This window comes from Tamandua tetradactyla, chromosome 23, assembly GCF_023851605.1.
Source record: "Tamandua tetradactyla isolate mTamTet1 chromosome 23, mTamTet1.pri, whole genome shotgun sequence".
NCBI classification, from domain to species: domain Eukaryota; kingdom Metazoa; phylum Chordata; class Mammalia; order Pilosa; family Myrmecophagidae; genus Tamandua; species Tamandua tetradactyla.
In genome coordinates, this window is record NC_135349.1 from 41,056,252 (window position 1) to 41,080,200 (window position 23,949).

A 23,949-nucleotide genomic window follows, 5' to 3' on the forward strand; every position below is an offset into this window, starting at 1 on the left:
AGATCAGAGTGGTTCCAGAAACACATGTACTCTTGGAAGACTGTCATGTTTCCTTTTGGAGGGAAGTTTGGGAACGAGTACAAACGACAGATGCTGGTTTAAGAAATCCTGAGGACTTACTGGGGTCATTTAATGGAAAAGAATGCCTAAGAATCCAGACCATCCTGAAATAGGCCAGTGAAGCTTTGCAAGTGAGCAGGGGGGCTGACAGTGGACCTGCGAGGACTCTGCTAGGGGAGACGTCACTCATTCTCCCAGTGTTTTTGAGTCCTGACCCAAAATCATTCAGTGTATGAACAGGATTCTTCTGGATAAGATTCCCTTAGTCCTGTGGCTTTCCTGGAGTGAGGTACTAGTGTCTTTGCTTCAGGAAAGATAAACAGAGCTTGGTTCCCTTTGTCAAAAGCGCTGTGGTTTTCCATCCCCAGTGCCTAGCACAGGGTTTGGCAAATGGTGAATGTTTTCACTTTTTGTAGAAGTCATTAATTTTCCATGCCTGGAGGGTCCCAGCCACATCAGACATGACCGAGTGAATTTTCTTCTCTTTTCTCTTTTTCTAGTGTTCAAAGCTTCTTTCAGACACAAGCGTCATTCAGTTCTACCCAAGCAAATTTGTCCTCATCACCGACATTCTTGATACATTTGGTAAGTATCAGTCGTATGCATTCTAGGTCTGGGAAGTAGGTTTGTTTTGTCAGGAGTTGAGTGGTAGAGTTGCTTTCAATTAGGTTTCGTTATGATTTAAATAACTAGATCTGTGACAGGGCAGCCCAGGTTCTCTACATGCCAGTGAGGGTGCTGGCTCTGAAAGCATCTTTTGTTCCACTTTTTTCAACCTGAGAGGCTAGTAGAGTAGAGTGTAGGAAGTGGGGCAAGTTGGGAACACATGCCCTGACTAAATTCTTTGCCATCTCAGAGCATCTGGAACTCACTTTGCTCAGAACTGAACATGGCATCTCTTCCCAGCCCCTTTCCCTACCCACAGTGGGTCTCCTTCTCATAAAATGGCACCACCGTGTACCCAGTTGCCCAAATTGGAAATCTGAGAGCCTTCTCCTTTGTGTAAAACCCCGTGTCTAATCTATCACCAAGTTCTATATCACTTCCGCCTCCTTAATCTCTCAATTACATCCATTTTTCTCTGTGATTACTCTAGAAACCTTAATCCAAGTCACAGACCTTAGTCTCACACTTGGATACCATTATAGCTCCTTTGAGGTCTTCCCTTGCCATTGGGGCTGCCCCTGGCCCACTCTCACATTGCAGGCAGAATGGCCATTGGGAGCCTGGGGGTCTAGGTTGAAGAGAATCAGCTGGAACCCCGCTGGGGGAGCAGGAGGCCCCAGTGCTGCTTGGTGGTAGTCAGTTGACCCACAAGATCATGCCATTAGCACTTGCCCAAACCATGTATCCCCTACACTGTATGTGATGTCCAGCAGCGAAGTACCCCCAAAGGTACTGGGAAGTAATGTAGGAAGTCAGAACAGAGATACTGTGTTATCAAGGAAGGACCAGTGGGCTCTCAACCCAGGAAGTCTTGTCTGTTATCCATTGAAAGAGCTCCTGTGTCAGGGGTCAATCAAATGTCAATCAGACCAACCCATTTAGTTCTGGGTATCCTAGTCCTGTCCAGAAGACTGGAGGTCTGACTGTATTAGCTAGAACAAGTGCCAGAAAACTTGTCTTATAATAGCCTTAGAAAAACGGGGTATTTATTGGTGTATGTTGCAAAATTCAGGGATAGTGTCTGGTTTCAGGTATAGCTGAATCCAGGAATCCAGGAACTTAAACAATGTTATCAGGACCTTGTCTCTTTGTAGTGCTTTCCCTTGGGTGGACTTCATTCTTAAGCTTCACCAGGTGCTGCCAGCTTCTGTCAGCTTTGCTGCTAGTGGTCCCATGGCAAGGAAAGAGCTTTTTCCAATAATCCTTACAGAAGTCCTGGAATTCCATCTCATTGGCCTGGCTTGGATCACACGTCAACCACTGAGCCAGTTGTGGGGTCCAGGGGATAAAATATGCTGATCGTCCAGGTCTGGGTCACCTTAAAAAAGAAAAGGGCAATGCTCTTGCCAGAAGAAAGGGCAACAGATGCTAAATGAGTAAAAGGAGGTAATATCCTTAGCGAAGTGTGAGACGTGTCTGCCTCACACGGCCCAGAGAGGGTGTCAGACACTCTACTAGGCACTGGGGAGGGCCAATAAGCAAAAGAGATAAAAAAATCTCTGCCTTTGTGGCACTTATGTTCCAGTGAAAGAGCATTTACAGAACAAATAAATAAACCTGATTGTATGTTAGTTGGTGATAAGTGCTGTGGAGGACCAGACGAAATAGCAAAGAGTGAGGAGAATTGAGGCGCCTGGGTGGGAGGCAGTGGGCTGCAGCTTCCGACATAGCAGAGAGGGGAGGCCTGGCTGAGAAGGTGACGTGTGAGCAAACACGTGAGGGAGGTGAGTGATGAGCTCAGGGCTCTCTGGGGGCGGATGGAGAGGTGAGGCCAAGGAACGGTCAGTGCTAAGACCTCAGTCACCGTGAGGGGACCAGTGGGTGCTGGAGTGGGGTGAGCAGAGAGAAGAAGGAGACAATGTGGTGAGCTTCACGGCAGGCCTTGTGGGCCATTGGAAAGGCTCTGACTTTAACTCAGAGGGACTGTTGAGCCAAGGGGGGGACACCCTCCCTCCAGTTTGGGTTTTCACAGACTCCCTCTGTCTGCGCTGTTGAGACTGGACTGTGGAGGTGGAAGCAGGAACACAGGTTAGGAGACTGTCTTGGCACTTCAGGTGAGAACTGCAGGTGACATGGACAAAGGGAGACAGTGGACATGGTGAGAAGTGGCCAGGAATGGATGGATGCATTAGGCTCTCAGAATAGACATCAAGTTATATGCCACTCTTGCCTCCATTTGTCTTCACACTCAGCTATCTGTTGGGGACGAGGGCATCATCAGGGAGAGACGCCAGCGGCTGTGTCTGTCCTCCTGGCAATTCTGTCTCTCACGGTGTGTGAACACTTTGGTTCTCTAGTTCCCCTCGCCAGCCTCCTGCAAGTTCCTTTTACATGAGTCACTGTCCCTGGGTGTCATCCGGTTTCTGACCTGCAAGCCTGGCCAGATCCAGGCAGCAGTGCATTCACCTTGTGAGAATTTTGGGCAGCCACTTTGCTGGCCCTTCCTGGTGGCTCCCCAGTACCTTGGCAGGCCAGGATGTTACACAGAGGCCTGCTGGCCTTGTTACCCAGAAACTGACTTGTGCCTGACTCTGTTCTGTGTGCTTTACAGGCAGTAAGTCCCCTCGTCTGCATAACTGCTCTGTGAGGGAGGGTCTGTTATCATCCCCCTTTTCTAGACAAGGGGACCAAGGCACACAGAAGACAGGTAGCTTGCCCAAGTACATGCTGGCTGGTGAGTGGCAGAGCCGGGACTCAAATTTCAATCCTTCTGCCATTAAAGCACCTGCCTTATTTCTTGCATATTTGTTAATGAGGGAAGTTTAGTACGTCATGAAAATGACAAATGTGTATGCCTTGGACCTAACAGTTTCACCTCTGGGAATTCATCCCATTTATAATAGACATGATTGGAAACAGCTGAAGTGGCCCTAAATAGGAGACTGGTTAAAAAAATACATAGTACATCTGTACAATAGAATGCTCAAAAAGAAATGAGGTTGTGTCCGTGTGTGGCCAGGGAAAGCTTTCCAGGATATGCTGCTATGTTGGAGATTGAATCCTGTCCCCGTCAAGACATGTCCAGCTCTTAATCCATGGTCCTGTGAATGTGAACCCATTTGCAAATGGGACCTTTCAAAGATGTCATCATCAGTTACAGTGTGGCATATTGAATTAGGGTTACTCTTGACCTATTGACTGGCCTTATTAAGCGAGGAAATTCGAACTCGTTCAGTCAGAGCTTTCCAGAGCTGCTATGGCATTACCTGAAAAAGTCAAGTTACAGAACAGTGTTTGTGCATTATTTTTTGAGTAAGAAAGGAGGAAAAATTAGAATTAATGTTCCTAGTCACTTGTATTTGCCTAAAGAAACATGAGAAGCTATACAAGAGACAGACTGTGGCTGCTTTCAGCAGTTGGTCAGGATGGTGGTGTAGCCAAGAGAAGCTTTCCCGTCAGCACCTTCTTTTTTGATTTTGAGCCGTGGGAATGTTTCACCTATTCCAAACCCAGCATTCAAACAAAGTACCTGCTTTCAGCGCTTTCCAAAGTGCCCTCTCCCTGCTTCCCACTGTAGAATGGTGTTTCTCTAGATGCCATTTTTAGGTTTGTTGCAAATAATATTCCTCAAGACTGTTGAGACAGCCCGTGTCATGTGAAAAAGCAGGAAGTCTGGATTTCATGTCACTTCTCCCAATCTTTACCTGTTAATAACTCACTCAGAAAATGTTGAAACACCTCGTGGACCATTGCGGTGTAGGCCGAAGGAAACGGGTTGCAGTGGGGCTGGGAAGCTGTCCGTTAGCAGCCTGGATTAACTGTACAACCCCATTCTCAGTTGAGTGAGTTGAGCTGCCTGAGTCTCCTCTGGCCATGTGTTTCAGTTCAGACTCTAGAGGGAAGGAGAATCTCTTTCCTGCCTCTCACAGAAAGTAAAACTCCTCTTTTATTCAAAACAAAAGCAAAAAAACCTTGTGTAAAATGCCGCCCACCAGGTGGCAGTATACTATCATGAGTTAAAGCATGTCTGGGCGACAGGGTCTCCGAGTCCCTGACAAAGTTTATTTAGCTTGTGCTCCTGACCGTGGGCGCTGATGTGGTGTGTGCTTTTCTCCGCAGGAAAGTTAGTGTATGAGCGCATCTTCTCCATGTGTGTGGATAACCGCAGCGTCTTACCAGGTAACTTTGGTTTCATTCTGCCCTTGAGTTGAAATTAGAAGGTTGATATAAAGCTAGCTTGATACGTCCTTGACTGAGGCCTGATAACTTTTTTATTTTGAGGAGGACACTACATTAAGCAAAAGAAACACCTTTACAACTTTCTGATAATCTCTGTCTGCTGACAACATTGAAAGGTTTAAAAACAGCCCCACTTAGGACTGTGGGCAAGTCATTTGAATCTGCAAGAATCAAAGGGTGTTACAATTCCATTTAGCTGAGCTTTTACACCAAATCATTTTCCTCGATACTTGGAGGGTTGTAATGGGACAACTACACTATGAATTATTCTCATTTTTCTTTTGTCATGTAAGTGATGATGGTATGTGGAGCTCTCAGTAGCAGCTTCCTGTTGCTTTTATCCATCCTTTTAGCTCCTCTTTCTAGCAGGGCTAGAATATAGATAAGGAGACATCCTTATCTGTACAGATTAAGGGCAGCCAGCTCATTTCACCTTTACTTCTCTTCCTTCTGCTCCTGGCAATGGGATTTCTGCAAATGAAGAGAAGATGTCAGCAGCAGTAAATACACAACAGGATCTAAATTGTATCAATCTGTCTGTTTTTACCACCATTTAATGTGCACTTTTCTCAGCAGTTAAGAGACAGAAATCCATAGACTGTTAGGAAATCATCTTGTCTTATAGTTGGGCCAGCCAAGTCAAGGATTTGCCCAGGGTCTCAGCTAACAAGGGCCTCCTTACTCTTAGTTCAGGACCTTCACTGTCCAGTATCACTGGCGGCCACGTGTGGCTTTTGAGCACCTGAGATGTGGCCTATCCAATTACTGAGATGTGCTGTGAGTGCTAAAAAAAAAAAACACACTGGATTCTGAAGCTGTGGTTCAAATAAGAGATTGTAAAATATCTCATTAATAATTTTTTGACATCAATTACATGTTGAAAAGATAATATTTTGGATGAATTGGGTTGAATCAGATGTATTATTAAAATGAATCTTACTGGTTTCATTTTATCTTTTTTCACATGGCTTCTTGAAAATGTGAAGTTACACTGGTGGTTTGCCTTCTGTTTCTGTTGAATGGTGCTGCTGTCTCTGTTGCTTCCCCTGCATTATTCCTGTGATGATGGTTTTAAACAGCTCATACCCTGGTCCAGGAATGAGAATGGGAAGTAATAAGCCTGGAAAAGTATTCAGGAGCCAGCCAGATTGGAAAGGCCTTCTTCTCTGCCAGCTTAATGATTTTGGAAATGTGGATTCATTTGCGTGATTTACAATTGTCAACTGGTACTCCATGTTATACCCACAGCAGTGAACTGTACTCAGCCTGTAATTGGAATTAAACCCAAATCAGTGTTTTTTTTTTTGGCAGTGACCATATTTTTAAAAAATACTCTTTTTATACAGGCTCTTCTTATTATTATTTGAAATCTGACCACTTGAAATATTTCCATTATCTGCATTTGCATCTACTGCAATCATTTCCCTTTATTCCCAGTTTTCACTGGCTGTACCGAGATTTTAGGACCAATACAGGAAATACTACTAAAGAGTTACCCCCTACCCAGACTTCTAAAAGTTAAAAGTAAAAGGTTCTTTACTTACTTCTATCAGTCTTTGTCTAAATATATTAATTAGCACTTTAATCACTAAAATTCGTCCCTCCCAAAATACATTTTTACCTTGAGTGATGAAAATCAGCCTTTTGTTTTCTTCTTTTTTTCCCTTCAGTTAAAATTTTCATTTGCATGAACCAGAGGGAAAGGGACAAAACTCAAAAGTGTCAGTGATCTTGGGGCCAACTCTTCAGTTATGAAGGAAGCCTTTGAAATCTACTGTGCAAATTCTGCCTAAAGAAATCATTCATAAGGAGAAAGCTGGTGGCATTTGAACTCATTCTTTCCATTTGAATCAAGCTCTAACTAGTGACTTTAATATTTGAGCCCTATGCCTGTGGGAGTTTTAGCCAAGGTATAGTTCTTAGGAGTTTAGAAAGATACTAGTGTCTTTTGGGTTCATGAAAAGTACACACTACTAGATGTGGTAATTTTTTCCCAGCATTTCTTAATCTCAGCATACGTTTGAAAGAATCCATTACTCCATGTGGTAAAATAATTTTATTTCCATCTTGGGGGAAGTAATTTCCATTTATCATATTGTGATTCTAACCATAAACTGTTTACATTCCCATCTTCAGCTTTTCCCCATGGCTGATTGAGACTGCATCTGTCTGTCCTTAACTGACCTGGCCTTCCAGGCACCTATGGACTAAGATGACATCACAGCCCTATAAGCACTGTTATGTAAAGTTCCCACACTGCTGAGAGGGGGCACTTTCACTTGGCAAGTGAAAGAAAGCTAGACTTTTCTTCCTCCTAAAATATCTCCAGTTCAGGGTTGAAAAAAGAAGCACTGAAAAAGAAAATTAAGTGGGAACTGGAAGGAGCAACTCTGCGTTTTGTTACATTGAAGTCTCTTCTGAATTAATTTCCAAATGCTGAATTTGTTCTCCACGTATCAACCCAAGTGCTAAAGTAGAAATTATGTCATACCATTCCTTTGCTCAGAACCCTTCAGGGAGTTCCCTGTTGCACTTAGAAAAGCTCTTAAACTCCTCACTCACTAAGGTTGCAGTCCTGCATTACCTGGTTTGGGCAGCCTCCTTTGACTGGTCTCCTGCTCCACCCCTTCCTACTCACCACCTTGGCTTGCTTTCTGTTCTTTGACCATCCCAAGGTCATTCTTACCTCAGGACCTTTGCACTTGCTGTTTCCATTCCTGGAATACACTTCCTCCACACCTAAGCAGAGCTGGCTCCTCTTTGTAATTCAGGGCTCAGCTAAAATGTCACCTTTGAAGAAGCCTTCCATGACATCTTATCTAATGTGCCCTTCTTCCCCCCTCAAATCACTCTTTTCTAGTACTTAATTCTACATCTTTCATAGTACTGACTGCTACCAGAAATATCTTGTTTGTTTGCTTGCTTATTCTTTTTCCTGTTTATTATGTGTTTTCTTCCACTGGACTGTCAGTTTCATGAGGTCAGGGTCTGTCTTATGCCCTATTATATCCCCAGAGTCTAGAACAGTGCCCTTAGAGGGCTCTTAGGAAATTTGTGTTGAGCAAATTAAATAAAGGAATGTAACGTTTAGTTCATTGTAAGATTTTTAAGTACTGCATACCATAATCCTTTTCCTAAATTATCTCTTGAGCTGGAAGGAAAGCATAAAGATTTTGCATTGATATATGCAGATTATCGTATAGATTGTAGTCAATGCGTGTGCCCAGAGCAGTTCAACTTCTAGTGTGATTTTCAGCTCTCTCAGGCAGATTGAATCACTATTTGTCCCACCCTTTGCTGAACTTCAGTTCCCTCAGCTGTAAAGTGAAGGATTTCATTAAGTGACAGACCTATTTTTACTTTTGAATTCCAAGAAACATGATTTAGTCATGTGAAGGGAAATTAGCCCTGCCTCTCCCTTTTCCAAAAGGCAAGATTGACAAATGAATTTAAGGGTAACTTTTAATCTTTTTCCTATCCAATTCTCTTGAAACTTGAAAGTTATTTCTTTATATGCATGAATTCAAACCAGGAAGGGAAATATGGTGATTTCCCATCCTTTTTTTTTTTTTTGCATGCTGTATAGCAAAGGTCACATTTCATTCTTTTTCCGTGTGAGTATCCCGTTATTGCAGCACCATTTGTTGGATTTTTTTTTTGTTTGCTTGTTTTTGTTAGTTTATTTTTTGGGAAGTGCATGGGCTGGGAAATGAACCCGGGTCTCCTGCATGGCAGGCGAGAATTCTACCACTAAACTGCCCTCATAACAGCACCCCCCATCCTTTTTAAAATAGCAAATAAGTAATTCTTGAGTGGATAAATTTTGCCAGAACACCCAAAAATACTTGAGATTGCAATTAAAAATATGTGTAGCTGTGATTAGTGACTGTTCTCTGCTACTGAAGATCCTAGAGTTTTTTCTTTCTGCTGATTCCATAGGAATTCTGATCACCTTAGTTGTATACTACCAAGTGGCAGAATCAGGGGCAAAAAATAAATAACTCACTTTAAGACAAGATAAGCACCATCAAGCTAAGATTTACTTGCTGTATTCAAAAGTAATTTATTTGTCCCTTTTTGATTAAGTCCTAGAGGTATGAAATGCATCTAGTGGTGGGATGGGGGCTCCACTCTCTGAGGAAATCATTTAGAAGAAATCATTTTCATATAGGAGTTCCAGAACTCCTTCTTGGTATTGGTAGGATTTTTCTTTTTTTTAGTTTTTCCATACTCTGTTCTGTTCTTTGTTAAGCTGTATATCAGGATCAGACTTGGGTACCAGTGACAAAATATTCAAAGTAATAATAGTTCCAGGTACCAGGGGTCCTGGCCTTTTTCTCTTCTTGCTTTCATGGTTCGAGATGGCTGAGGAAGCTCCAGCCGTTGTGTCTGCATTCTGGCCAGTCGGAAGGAAGAAGGTGTGAAGGAGGGCAAGCCCCTTCCCTTAAAGATACTTCCCAGAAGCTGTACATGATACCTCTGTTTACATCTTGAGGCCAGAACTTGGTAACGTGGCCACTTCTCGCTGCAAGGATGGCCGTATGCCCAGCAGAAAAATGAGAGTTCTGCAGATAATGGGATCAACTGGCAGTTTTTGCCATAAGTAAAACCTGTATCTTAGAGCATTACCTTTGAGCTGGTGACCTAATTCTGGCTGGTTTTTCACCTCAGGGCCTTGCTTTACAACCTCAAGTATGGCCCTTGTGATGCGTAGCACAAAGCGTAGATCACATTGCCTCTTACAGATGCAGGTTCCCAAAGAAATATCATCATAGTTACTTGTGGGCACCCAGGAACCTCTGGATTATAATAGAGGCAGTGGCTAAGAATTAGGCTCTTGAGCCAGACTGTCTGGGCTAGAATTCCATCTCTTTGGTTTGTTTGCTGTGTGTCCTGAGCAAGTTACTAAATTTCTGTGTGCTTCACTTTCTGCATCTAAAAAAGAGGCTACTAAAAGTACGTACCAGGAGTGGGCTGTTGTAGGGATTAGATGAGCTAACATCTGTAAAGCTCTCTGAACAGTGTCTGGCACTTAGAAAATCGCTATGGGTGTCAGCTCTCATTGTCATTCAGTTTTTTTCTAATAGTAGCAGTGATACTTGGAAGGAGAGATGTGAAAGGACTGAGTTTCCCCCTCCTTGTTCTGCTCCATGATGATGTCTCCTTCTCCCAGGACCCTACCAGCCATAGCAGATCCCGAGAATTCGCGAGGGCTGATGGGTATTGTTTTTGTATTACAGATCACTTTTCTCCAGAGAATGTGAATGACACGGCCAAAGAAACATGCTTAAATTGGTTTTTCAAGATTGCTTCCATCAGGGAACTCATTCCAAGATTGTATCCTTTTTTTTTGGTCTGATGATTTCAAAGATAGGCTAAAAGAGTTGCACTGCTAATAGAAGCCATGTGATGGGATGCCTTGAAATTCCTGTTGAAGATTTGGTTCTGATATGGTTGCTAGCCTGAAAACACAAGGCAAGCCATATTAGAAGCCCTTTGACTCTTACTCTCTCTAAATAATGTTCTGTTTTTTACTTTGAATCTGATGCCACGTGTAAGGCCTTTGTTTCCTTTAGCAACATTTCCACATTAAGTCTCTCAATTAAAATGCTCCATCTTTCTATGTTTTCTCTGGTTCCAAGAATTTAAAAGGAACAGAGTTAATCAAGCTTTTCTCCACAAATACCGATATCGAAGAACAGAGAATCTGAGTAACACACAAATTGAATCTCGGTTATCTAAAGTTCATTCTTTCCTCATCAACCTAGGCTGGAAATGCTCAAAATCCAGTTTAAATTTCAGCATGCAACCATAAATCAACATGTAACATTTTCCAAAATTATTTTAAATACATACGGAACCTCACAAATCAAATATAGAAACCACAAGCCACTAGCTAACTTAATTCTCTGGGTTGTTGAGGGTTGTTGTAGTCCATCTCTCCTGAAGACATCCATGCCTAGGGCTCTTTCATGAATAGTTCAGTCTTTTTCCCCATAGGGCACAGACCATCTGGGAAATGTCTTCCTTAACAGAACGTTTTATAGTTATGTGGAAGCATCCATTCTGAAATGTAACAAGTTCCTCTCCAAAACGTAAGGTTCTTTTAAATGTCTAGAAACAGAAATTGCTAAAAATTATGCATACACATGCACACATATATTATCATGGCCATGTAATAATGGCCATCACCTACTGAGTGCTTATTGTATGCAGATGTGGTATGGCCTTCACTCATTGAATGCTTACTGTATGCAGATGTGGTGCCAAGCACCACGTGTGCATTTTCTCATTTATTCCCTTGGAAACCTAATGAAATAGAGACACCATTTTTTGTCCCCATTTTACTAAGAAGAAAACTCCAGGTAGGAGAGCATGAGTGACTTTTGAAAGATCAGTCCAACTGGCTTTGAATCCTGGCTCCCCCACTTAGTAGCTGTGTGGTCTTGAGTTAGTTACTTAACGTCTCTGAGCCTCAGTCTCTTCCTCTGTGAACACGCGCTAAGAAGAGTTCTGTGTGTGTTCTATGAGACACACAAAGAGCACCGAGAACAGCGCCTGGCACCCAGTAGGCCCACACTAAGTGTCAGTGCTGCTGTTGATGACAACGATAACGATGATGATGACGATGATGTTGATGTCAGAAGGAAAAGTCGCTGTCTCTAAGCCCTGTCCTACTCTGGGTCATCTCATACATTGTTTTCAGAGTAGTTTATAGAACTTGGGAGAACCAGATGTGTTTTCTGCTGAGCCAGTGAAACACTGAGTTGTGTTGGATACTTAGAAAATAAACTTCTTGAAGCAGGAGCTGACTCACAGTGCACTGCAGATAGTAAATATTTGAATCTGCTTTAGAATTTATCCCACATGTGTTTGATTTGGTTCTCAGGATGCCTGGTAGAGTTTGGGGGATAATGTTGATCCTGAAGAAAGTTATTTTGCCTCGCTGTTTAGGGAGGATAATGCCCAAGGAAAGTCCCGTGTGGCAGGAAAAAGAAATCATAATGCATGTTGATGTTGGGCTCTCTAATGCCAGCCCAATGTAAGGTGCTAGGAAGGGTGGGTGGGTGGGTGCCTAGGACAGTAAATTGCAAAGGAATACAGACAGGGAGACAATATCAAGAGAAGATCAAGGGATGATTGGCTGATAGAAAATAGAATACAAAAGCTGTACAATTAGTAAGATAAGTGAGACCTCAAAAAGAAAAGAAAGTGTGGGTGAACACCGGACAGAGAAATGGTCAAGATGAAGTGCCTCATTAAATGAATGAATTGTGTTGAGAAAGAAAAGACTTGTTACCTTGCGTTAGAAAATGGAAATGATGACCTTTGTTCATTCCTGAAACTTAATCTTTTTCTTCTTCTAAATTTAGAAGGTTTAGCTTTAGCTTTATTTTAAAAAGGGAAGAACAGAGAGTTCTCACACCTGGTGTAATGTTGCCCTCTTTTTGTTTTAACAGAGGAATTTCAGAGTGTCTGCCGCGATTGACGTGCATGATCAGAGGCATTGGGGACCCGCTGGTGTCTGTCTACGCCAGAGCCTATCTGTGCCGGGTAGGCTGCTGCCTGCAGCTAGCCACGTCACCAGCGCACTTCTGTCCTGTCCCCTGAATGTGCACTTGTGCACACAAGGCTTCTCCTTTCCCACCACCTCCTAAGTCACTAGAAGAAGGACGTTATTAGCAGCTAATTTTAGAACATGGCTTTTCTACAGAAAGTGGAGCAGGAGGATTTCTTTTAAAAATTCATTTTAAAGTAGACCAACTTACTGTCACTCTAATTAGGGGGTGTATAAGGTCATCTTCTTACAGATGAGCTGGTTTTTAGAATTAATTGTTTCTCAGTCCTTGCTGGGAAGGAGGAAATTGAATTGTCAAGGTTTCCAGGGCCTTTAAGCTGATAAGTTGTTTTTCTTTGACTTGAAATGTACTTCCCCTCTGACTTGAATTTGCTGGTTTTGTGAGGGCTTTTTTTTTTTTTTTTTTTTGGTCCTCATCTTAAAGAGTTTTCTCTGAGTGCCAGGTGGTGAGGGCTGTTTGGTAGGGAGAGGGGTTCCAGGTGATGATAGGCCCCGGAGTCGGCTGCAGCTTGGCCTCAGAGGGCTTCAGGCCAGCCCTGGGGGACTGCTCTGATGGGCAGGGTGGTGCTGATTGTAAATCATTGGGCCATCCTCTCCTCTAAAGCACCGTGAAACGTCTAGTTAGAATGATTAAATATTTGTTAATGAAAAACGCAGTCCATGGAGGGCATATGATGACTTCTTTCAACCCCAAAGGGGCTTTGCTTCTGCCAGCCTGCCCACTGGGGTTTCCATGAGAGCCCTCCCCCCTAGTGCCATCAGCACTGTTAACTGTGAAGAGGGCTTATTGCCCGTTTGGTTGGATCCTGATGACCCTCAGACAGAGTCCCTGCCTCCCCTGTAGGTGATCGCGCTTATTGTCAAGACAGAAGGAGGGAACATGGAGCCTTTGATTTGCTGTTTTTATATGACATTTAGCAGATGATAGCAGCTCTGTGTTCTCAAGTGTCACAAAGAAATCAAATCATCATTGTCCTCAGAGTGAATAACAGGTATCTGTTAGGAAGGAAACTATTCATACATCTGTTCCTTGATATTGAGAATGGAAGGAAAAACCTTCCTTTTAAAGGTGACCCGTTCCCTCTTTGTAACAGAGTCCAGAGTGTTTGTACATTGCCATCTGCTTGAAACTTGCAGGAGTATCACATATGTTTCTGAGAGCTTCAAATTTTGGTTTGTCACAAGGAAAATTATGTAGGAAACACTCTACTGGATCCTCTATGGAGAGATGCAGGGATATTCATTGCATATTAGAACTCTGCTGTTTTTACCCTGTAGAATACTACAAATTCTTTGAACTAATATTGATATGAGTTGAATGATAGAGTAATAAAGGTTTAGAATCACTATATCTTGTGAAGATGGTTCTCATTTTTGAAAGGAAACCAGAAAGAGTGGAGTGAAACTCATTCCTTGCAAACATGTTTAATTTAAAATTTGAGCTAAGGGACATGAGCTAGGCAAAAGATAATGTCCATTGCATATATAAAGTATCTTTGAATGACAGATGTAACTTTAAAACATGGACCATAAAGAGGAAATGTAGAAGGCAAAGCAGACCCATCCTAGGCAGACTGGCAGTGAAATACATTATGTCTGTGGAAATCATTTTTGTCAGTCCAGGCAGTGCGCCAGTTCCCCTGATTGGGTAGTCAATAGTCTTTCAATAAGACTTTTGCATTCCAAGGGACAAAAGCCCAGTTCACAGTTCTTTAAGCAAAAAGGGGGATTTATTGGCTTGTGTGTCTGAAGTGTCCAGGATAGTCAGGCATGGCTAGATCCAGGACTTCAAAAGAATGTTATCAAGAATTGTCCTTTCCCTCCATCACTCAGCTCTGCTGTCCTCTGAGTTGACTTCATTCTGTGGTTTGCTCTTTCTGTATGGTGGCCCGTTGCAACTTCTGTCTGACCAACTTAGGAACCCCAGTGGAGAGTACCTTTTTCCCCATAGTTCAGCTGGAGTCTCAGGGCTGATTCTCATTGGATCACTTTGGGTCACTTACCCATCCCTAGATCCATTGCTGTGATCAGGAGATGGGGTATGCTTATTGACCAGGCCTGGGTCATGCACCCACTCACCTGGAACTCAGGGTGGGGTGAGTCCTGCCCCAACAGAAACCTAATGGTCTGAGAGGAAGATTTAATACTTCAAAGACAAATCCAATTTCCTGATCCAAGAAATATTGGGAATGAATGCCCAGCAGACACAAACAACAGATGGAAATCTCGAGCAACTATCCTTGCTACTCGGGGTAGAAATCTTTTAGACCCAAGCAGATTTCCAAGCTGCTCATTTGACTTGATTGGAAGAGATAAACAAAACAGGAGCGGTGAGTGGGTTGGGTGTGGGGGGAGCTCAAAGCTGTTTATTGAAGGAAAGTATGATTAACTCCTCTTCTAAGACAGCCCTCTCAGCTCACTGCCACTGCTTGTCCACTTTTCTTTGCTGTTGCCTAACAGATAATTATTGCCTTTTCTACGAAATGAGTAAGTGGAAGGAAAGACAATAGACTCAACACAGTGCAAGTGGATCTGACTTTCTGTTGGTATTTTTTTGATGCAATGTTTTTTTTTCCCCATGGAAACATCCCCTCCTGTATCCACTAGCCACAGAGCATCCCTTGGAATTTAATGCCCCAATGGTTCTCACATAATTATTCACAAGGAAATTGTTCACAGCCATCTAAAAAACATCACTATTATTAATCCTCATGACTTCTGAATAGGGGGAGGAGAGCGGCAGAAATCTGTCTGTCTTTGAAGAACTGAGTCCCAGAAAAGTAGTGTCCCTTAGGAAGTTATGTTTGTGGTGAAGCAGCAATTTGGAATTGAGATATATCTGAGTAGTTCACTTTAAGGAGTGTCATGATGTTTTGTTTTAAACATGTGAGCTCCCTTCCATAGCTCATACCTTCGCTTTTCCATTTATCCCCAGGGCTCTGGTCACGTTCTCGATGCTTAGTAAATTTCTTCAGCTAAAAATGTTACAATCTGGTTTCTGAACAAATGAATGCAGGAGCCAATGGATTATAGCATGGCAATACTTCATATTTGTCTTATATAAAATTGCTTAAAATATATTGAAAGTTGTATCTGGTGGTCCAGGGTGTGGAGCTCCCATCCTACCTCTCCTTGTATCTATTTCCATGTCTGCCCAGCAAGGAATGAATCTGTATCACTTTTAACAATACACCAGTACAGTGCAACATCTGAACTCCAAGCTGACTCTCTTACATACCGAAATCAAATGAGTACAACCACGTGTGTTTACCAAATTTTAGAGAGAAAGAGAATATTCTATATGCAATATTGAGAGTATATTCCACCTTAGTGTTGTATTGATCTGTTCTGTTGATCATCTCTTCAGAAATATATTCATTACTTTTGGGAAATTGCAAAGATGATTAGTGCACATGTTGCCCTAATTTTTTCATTAAAAATAGCTTCTGTGGCTTTTCCTATAAAAGCACTACATTGTATAGGAAAGCAGATAGCAAAAAAATAAAAATTGTCTTTCCAGACTTTACCTCTCTCTATATATGTGTGTATATATAGATAGATAGATAGATATGTAATTTTTTAACTTCGAAAAGTGGCATCATACTGTACACATTATTTGTAAGCTGTTCTTTCTTCTCAAAGTTACTTTGTTTTGTTTGGCTGCAGGTGGGAATAGAAGTGGCTCCACATCTCAAAGAAAGCCTAAATAAAAACTTTTTTGATTTTCTCCTTATATTTAAGCAGGTAAGATAACATTATAAGGACAGCTAATGGATGTTAACAGTTTTATGATAACAAATTCAAAAAACTCCAGTTGGTTTTCCAAGTCAAGAATGCCTTGAAGCTCTTTAAATGTGTAAACACTAGAAAATTACACTAGCGTCAGTTGTAGACCATTAAAATGTGTTGATTGTACTGAACAAGCAGAGAGATTGATATGCATGTGTTAACAAGAAATGTCTCTAGTTGATCACCCTTTCTTCTTGGCATCTGCTGGCTCCGTTTTTATCAGATGACTTCTTCCACAGTGCGCATTCCCACAACTCAGCTCAGTGACATGGGAAACGTCATGTGTGTTCTTTTGAGTTTTAAGAAAAGCAAAAACAAAAACTGAGAAACCAGGCTATTTCTCTCGGGGCCGTCCATATGCTTCCAAGTATGCACAGTCTATGAATTATATGCTCTTTGTCATACAATTTTCTCCTCTTTTTCTATATATTTATTTGGTCTCCTCTAGATTCATGGAGACACAGTCCAGAACCAGCTGGTGGTCCAGGGTGTGGAGCTCCCGTCCTACCTCCCCTTGTACTCCCCTGCCATGGATTGGATTTTCCAGTGCATTTCCTACCATGCCCCTGAGGTAAATGCCAGGTAGCTTCGGTGGAAAGTTCATCTCTGAGGAGGAATGCCGGGGCTCCTCTCTCTTCCGTATCTTAACAGCTCTGTACTTCTCTGCTCTTTAGCGTTTACAGGGACCTTTCATAAGAGCCACAGCAACATAAATGCTTGCCAGCCTTTATAGAGGGTTCACCATTGTGACAGGTTCTGTACTTAATGCTTTTTCCAGATTATCTCCTTCAACCATCCAACAATCCTGGGAGGGGCATGTGGAGGCTCAGAGAGGCCTGATGCTTAGATAAGGTCATGTGGCGAGACAGTGGTGGTGACTAGATACAAACCTATGCAATCTTTCTGGGACCAGGGGGCTTTATTGCCTGTTCACTTCACTTCATCTTCTCCTTTTGTGGTCATAATAAGCAATACCATCAATAAAGCAGACATCATTTCCCTATTTTACAGAAGGAAAGAGAAGCTCAGACATTAAATTGCTTTTATGGGATTCTTTTGTATGTTTAATTGAAACATTGTCAGGCATTAAGATGTCATCAGAATCATAGCAGAAATACTGTTTTCGTCTCCATGACTGAGAAGCAATTTCAGTGAAATGCCAGTTCAAAATACAGTCATCACTGCGATGGACGAGGCTTTCCTTGTCTTCCCCAGGAAGGGGTTGAGAAATTATTCCGTGGGGAGGAGAAAAAGGGAACTTGCTACAAAAGAAGGAAAAGAGCAAAGCAAAATTCAAACATCTCTCTTCCTCGAAGCTGCAGATACATGTTGAAAGCCCCAAAGGGGGGGAAAAAACAAAACAAAGAACATGATCTTGACCAAGACATCCTACTTTAAAAATTTATTCCATAGAAATTGAGTGGGCCATAGTGGCTCAGTAGGCAGAGTTCTTGCCGGCCACGCCACAGACCCCGATTCGATTCCTTGTGCCTGCACATGCCAAAAAAAAAAAAAGGAATTTATTCCATAAATACCCCCCTATACACACACACACACACACATTTGTTCATGGTAGTGCACAATTGGAGGCAACCTAAATTTCTGTCAAAAGAGGTTTGGTTAGTTATGGTAAATGCTTTCAGTAGAATGTGATGGAGCCATTTAGATGAAGATCTGTATGGGTGGACATAAGAGTCACAATATATTAAGTGGAAAAAAAGAAAGTGAAAGTCATGTTGTTGTGGGTGTCATGAGTGGCAAGGTTGTTAGCTGTTTGAGTTGGACTCTGGAGTGAAGTGCTTGGACTTTGTCTCAGCTCTGTTGCTTAGTAGCTGCCATTGTAAAATAGAGGGCAAATAACTTGTCTCTAACTCCTCTGAGCCTGTTTTTTTCATCTGTAAAATTGAAATAATAATAATTCCTATTTTCTAGTCTGTTGTGAGTCCAAATAAAATAATGCATTTTAAACACTTTACTGTTGGGCCCTACTCATTGTTCTTGAACATTTGTTGTGACATCACAACTGCAAAAAGGATTTTTGTATCTTTATGAAGAATTGGGAAGGAGATATGGCAAAATATCTCTGGAGGATGAGATTTTCAGTCATCTTAACTTATTTTCTATGCCTCTCTATTTTTTAACCCTTCTGCAAGTATAATGCATTACTTGTATTATTTTTTTTTCAAATTAAGTAAGAGGAGAAAAACAGGGATAGCTTGTGTTTCAGGGGAAATTTTTGCTATTAGGTACATTGATTTTAAACCAAGCCATTCTAAATGGAAGATTGTTTGAAAACATGCTGCCTATTTTCTATGATCTTCAGCAGTCTCAGCAACCACATGCATCCCAGGCTCCTGGGAAGAGGTACCGTGAAGTTGACTGGAAAGAGGGCTGTTTTAGCTATTCCACTGAATGACTAAAATATAGAACAGGATTGATGGGTTTGAAAATGAGAACAATTATTTTTCCCTCCTTATTTAATGAAAAGCAAAATCAGACTTAAAACAAGAGGTACGTGTCAGAAGTCATTCTTACTTTTATTTTAAGCACCAGTATTCTCAGAGGATGGCAGAAGCTGAGAATAGAGCTTTCCTGGGGTGTCAAGCTCTAGGAAATCATTATTGTACCAGAAGAAGTGATTAAAAAATTAGGTCACCTGAATAATAATAAGCTCTGATTCTTGGGGCACTAAAATAAAGATCTTGCAGCATCTTGCAAAAAAAAAAAATCATTTTCGAAATGTAGAATTGATGTCAGGGTAGAACATGGTAGCAAAATGCATGTGACACCGTGATGCCTAAAGGCTCTTTGACAGTGGCTGTAGTGGGTCTATTGGGGTTAGAACTTAGTGTATTTTAAGAAGCCAAGTCTCCGATGTAGTGGGCTCGTGAGGTTTGAGTGTTAGCCATTGGCGATATATGTGGCAGGTGAATGAGATAAGGTTAATGAGAAAGATCATCTTCAACTGAGTATATATGATGTACAAAATTCAAAATTGAAATCTAAAATTGCCCCCAAATCAAGGATGTTCAGAAAGGCTATTTTTTTGTCATTGTTTGAAAAAAGGACTGCTTTTACCTTCCGATAATGAAAATCAAGCTGTTGTAAATAAAAAGCACATTTATGCAGTGTATTCTGCAAAGTGCTGCTGAGAAAAGTAGTCATTTTATAAAACTGATTTCTAGGCAGTGGAAACTGATCCCTTGATCAGCTTCTAATTGTTCTCAATCAACAGCTCTTTGTCAGGTGTTGTGGTGTGGGAGGTGTAGAAGGCAAGGTCTGATCTCTGACATCAATTGTGTTTTGTCTCGGTGTGAATCCCATTGATGGCTTCCTTGCTAAGCTGTGCAATGCAGAGTTTGAATCTTGAAGGGGGGAAGAGGAAAGTGCATCAGTAGAGGCTGGGATTGAGGAAGGAATCCAGGCCAACCTGGGTGCAAACTGTGCGGTATTGCCTTGGGCTGCTTTACTTCTCTGTGCCTCAGTTTTACCAACTGTAAAATGGGTCTGATGATCGAACCTTCCTCTAAGGGTGTTGCGAGGGTGACTGTGTCAATACATGTCAGTGTGTGACCCAGGGCCTGGCAAATGGTGGTGGTATGCTTGGGCTGCAGGGGCGTCATTGAAGAGGAAGGGGCCTGAGCTGAATTTGAGGGCCAGGAGACGAGCAGAGAGCAGGTAAAGGAAAGGCTTTCAAGGGGAGGGACCTGCACAAATAGTAGGTAACAGGCATGAGGTGGAGGGCAGTGCTGCTGGGGAAAAGTGAGAAATTAGGCTGACTAGGCACAGACCAGCGTGCACCAGTCCAGGCTGCAGAGTTTGTTCAGAATGTTGTGGAGAGCAGGGAGTTCTTGAAGGTTTTTGATCAGGGGAATGATCTGAAAAAGTGGTACTTGAAGAAGATCACATTAGCAGAAGCATGCCAGAGAAGCTCTTGGTAGCCATGCATGTCCAAGAGATGGAATGGGTAAGAGGTAATTTTATAATCAGGAAAAATTATTAACAAAAATGCATATTAATTAGAAAGAACTTGGAAAATATAGAAAGGTTACAGGGAGAAGAAGAGCCAACTAAACTCCTATCATGGATACTTGGTCGGTGTTGACGTTTGGTACATTCCAACTTCAATCTCAGTCTTCCTCATGCTCTCTATAATTTTTTTGTGTGTATTTGTAGATGAGAATTTTTCTTTGTATAATGTTTATGGTGCTTTCTTTTCACTTACCATTATAACAACTATTTCCACATATTGTTAAGAAAATTTCAGGACCATCAATCATTATTGGAGGTATTAGATGGTAGAATAGCTTTATTCAATATTAATAGTGAAAGAGGGAGATGAGTCAAATGGCACTAAGCTTTTGAGCCTTTAACACAGTTGCCTGTTTTTAAGTCTTCCTCTGTGCCAGTCTCTGTGTTCATTGCTTTACTTGAGCTGTCTTGATTCACCCTCACAGGTTCCCTGGGCTAGCTACTACTCTTGTCCCCATTTTAGAGATGGGGAACTTGAGGCTTAGAATTCAGCAAGTGTCTTACTTAAGATCACAATCAAAAAGGACCATTTCAGCAGTGTATCGTGAACTAGGGCTGCCATAACAGAGCCCCACTAAGTAGGGGGCTTAAAACAGTTGAAATTTAGTTTCTCACAGTTCTGGAAACTGGGGGTCTGAAATCAAGGCATTGACAGGGCTGGGCTCCCTCATAAGGCTTAGGGAAAGCTTCTTCCTTGCAGCTCCCAGTTTCCAGTTGCCTCAGGCACTCCTTGGCTTTTGGCAGCATCACCCCATCTCTGCCTCTCTTCGCATGTCTTCTCACCCTCCATGTCTGTGTGTCTTACCAAATTTCCCTCTTAGAAGGACACCACTGCCTGGACTGCATGTGAGTTCATCTCTGTTTAGAAAAGAGAAATGCAGCACAGGCCTTACTGGTTTTTCTTTTCCTATATTTTTGAAGTGGTTAAATAATCCTAATCTGGAAATAACCTTTAAAATTCGTCAAAGGTGGTAATGGTTATATAAAACCTTATCTGTAATGAATCATCACAGAATTAGACACAAAGACATACCAAAAAAACAGAGTGTGTGTGTGTGTACACAAAAACTGGTGAAATGGTCACATTAGTTATATCGCAGCAATGAGTTTCCTGGTTTTAATAACGTCCCTTAGTTACGTAAGGTGGCGCTATCAGGGAGAGAGGTCTTCAATGAGTATATGGGACCTCTCTGCACTATTTTTGTGAGTTTTTATGAATCTATAATTAGTTCAAAATCAAAAGTTTTTTTAAAAGTCCATCCATTAGAGGCAATTTAAAAAAATGTCATGGTATGGATTCCTCAGCTATTAGAAATAGTGACATAGATTTGTGTGCACTAGGGGTTCCATGCTAGATTGTTGAATAAAAAAGGCAGATTGCAACCTAAAGTTACAGCCCAGTATATATATAACACTATCCTATTTTTGTAAGGAAATAAAGAACACAAAAATCACCAGGCTTCTGTAAACAAAACAAAACTACATAGTCATAGGGCTATGATCTAGGAAGGAAAGCACCAGAACATTGCCAGTGGTGACTCCAGCAGTGGGGACTGCCTGCAGTGGAGTTGGGAGGTTCCACTTGGTGCACGCCCTTCTCGTTGGAACTTGTGTCTATGAGCATTCCTTAATATTATAATTTTTACAAAGCAGTTTAAATAGATTAAATGTAAGGGCAACAACAGCAACAAAAAGCCTTAAAAAAAAGATTGGCACACTAAACAAATACCTGCTATATGAATCTTCTGAATCTGCAAGTTCTGCTGTGTCTGAAAGCTCAATGTGCTGAGCTGCGCGTTTTCCAGTGGTTTTATCTCAGCCAAAAGGCTTGTTTCTTTCTCATCCTGGTTTGAACTATTGTTCTTCTAGTTCTTGCCAAAGATAATCAATCCTGTCACTTCTCAGAAAAAAAGCAAACAAACCTCCAGCAGACCTGCCTGGGATGCACAATCTTCAGGCTCCTTATGGCTTTTCCTCTGTGAGGACAGAGCCTTCCATTGTTTGGAGAATAAAGTTCTTGGATGCATTTTTAATGCATTCATGGTTGGTGAAAAAGAATGTTTTAAAACTTTTGTCTTATCTTCCTGGCCACAGTGTTTTGCCCGTATGTTGGTATTTGCCTTAGGTCATCTTTCCAGCAGTGGTGGGCCAAGACTTCTCGTGAGTTCATGGGTGGGTGCAAGGGGGTGGGCATGTGGCACTGAGAGGATGACTGCCCTAAGGGTATGGCGTTCTCTGTTTTCTTCACTGCTGTGTTCCCAGTATCTGAAATAGTGTCTAGTACGTTGAAGTTGCCCCATAGGAAGATGTTAAATGAGGCATTGCTTGTGTATATTGGGGTAGGTGGTTATCTTTGGGTTAATTATATAGAATTTTTCTTTCTTTTTTTTTCCATCTTTTCCCAAAACCACTTTGGTATGGTCTTTAAGATGAAAATTTTAAGTTCTGACACATGATGCTACAACATGAATGAATCTTGAAAACATTATGGTAAGCAAAATAAGTCAAACACAAAAGGGCAAATATTATGATTCCATCAAAGTAAAATATCTAGAATAAACAAATGCATACATGAGAAACTAGATTATAGGATACCAGGAGAGAGGGTTGCTGGGAGGGAGGGAGTGGAAGAAGGGGGTTACTGCTTTTAATGGGTATAGAGTTTCTGTTTGGAGTGGTGAAGTTTTAGTAATGGATGGTTATAATGGTAGTACAATATTGTGAATACAATTAATGCCAGTGAATTATTCACTTAAAAATGGTTAAAATAAATATATATATATATAATAAATCTGTATGTAAATTAATAAAATTTTAAAAAGCAAAAAGAATGACTTTTCAGATATAAATCCCCCGTGATTGGTCAGGGAAGCCATTTGTTACACCATCAATTTTATCTTCAGCCAGGATGCTTCTAGTTGCAAGGAATAAACCACCTTACTGACATGCCTTTCAAAAATAACTCTCACACAAAAATGTCCTCTTACACAAGTGCAGGCATCAGGCCCAGGCAGCTTCTGGTTGACACTCTTCTCCGTCCCCAGCTAGCAACAAGGTGGCTGCAGCCATTCCAGACATCACATCCAGATGTGACAGCATCCAGAGGCAGAAATATGGAGAGTTGTCATTTCCTTGGGCCCTCATTTAAGAGTGAGGGAACCTTTCCCTGAAGCCCCTGGAAGCCTGCCCACCCCATCTCAACAGTTAGAAATGGATCCTGTTCCCTTGCCTAAACCCAGACCACCGGCCAAGGGATTGACACCACTGTGATTGTCCCGGACCCAACCTGATTTATGTGGGGCAGGTACAGAAATCTGAGTAGGTTCTGGAAATGGGGGTGTCAGCCATCTTTGTACAGGCAGCTCTCAGTTTAATTATTCAGGGAACACCTTGGGACACAAAGGGACCCAGCTGGAGAAGGCACAATCACATGAAAGACTTGCTTTATTTTTTAACCTCCAAGTCAGACCTAGATATAAATCTCAGTCTTACTGAATTTATACTGACTAGAAAGTGGTTTAACCTACCTGAGCTTTGGCTTCCTCATCTGTAAAGTGGGGATGGTGTTCTTGGGCCTCACAAGGTTGTTGTGAAGAGTCCATGAGAAGAGGGATTTAAGGCCCTTAGCCTGGCGCTGGCGAATG

The 23,949-nt window shown here is 41.8% G+C and overlaps 1 protein-coding gene across 4 annotated transcripts in view; it reads left to right on the forward strand.

The window, feature by feature from the left end:
* Positions 1 to 23,949, forward strand: part of VPS35L (VPS35 endosomal protein sorting factor like) — a 114,339-nt gene that overhangs the window by 29,350 nt on the left and 61,040 nt on the right. For all 4 annotated transcript variants that reach the window (XM_077141704.1, XM_077141705.1, XM_077141706.1 and 1 more), the window contains 7 exons: positions 561 to 645; positions 4,786 to 4,845; positions 10,146 to 10,242; positions 10,953 to 11,000; positions 12,366 to 12,459; positions 16,151 to 16,228; positions 16,722 to 16,844. In XM_077141704.1, coding sequence (XP_076997819.1) covers positions 561 to 645; positions 4,786 to 4,845; positions 10,146 to 10,242; positions 10,953 to 11,000; positions 12,366 to 12,459; positions 16,151 to 16,228; positions 16,722 to 16,844 — 585 coding nt within the window. The remainder of the gene's footprint in view (positions 1 to 560; positions 646 to 4,785; positions 4,846 to 10,145; positions 10,243 to 10,952; positions 11,001 to 12,365; positions 12,460 to 16,150; positions 16,229 to 16,721; positions 16,845 to 23,949) is intronic.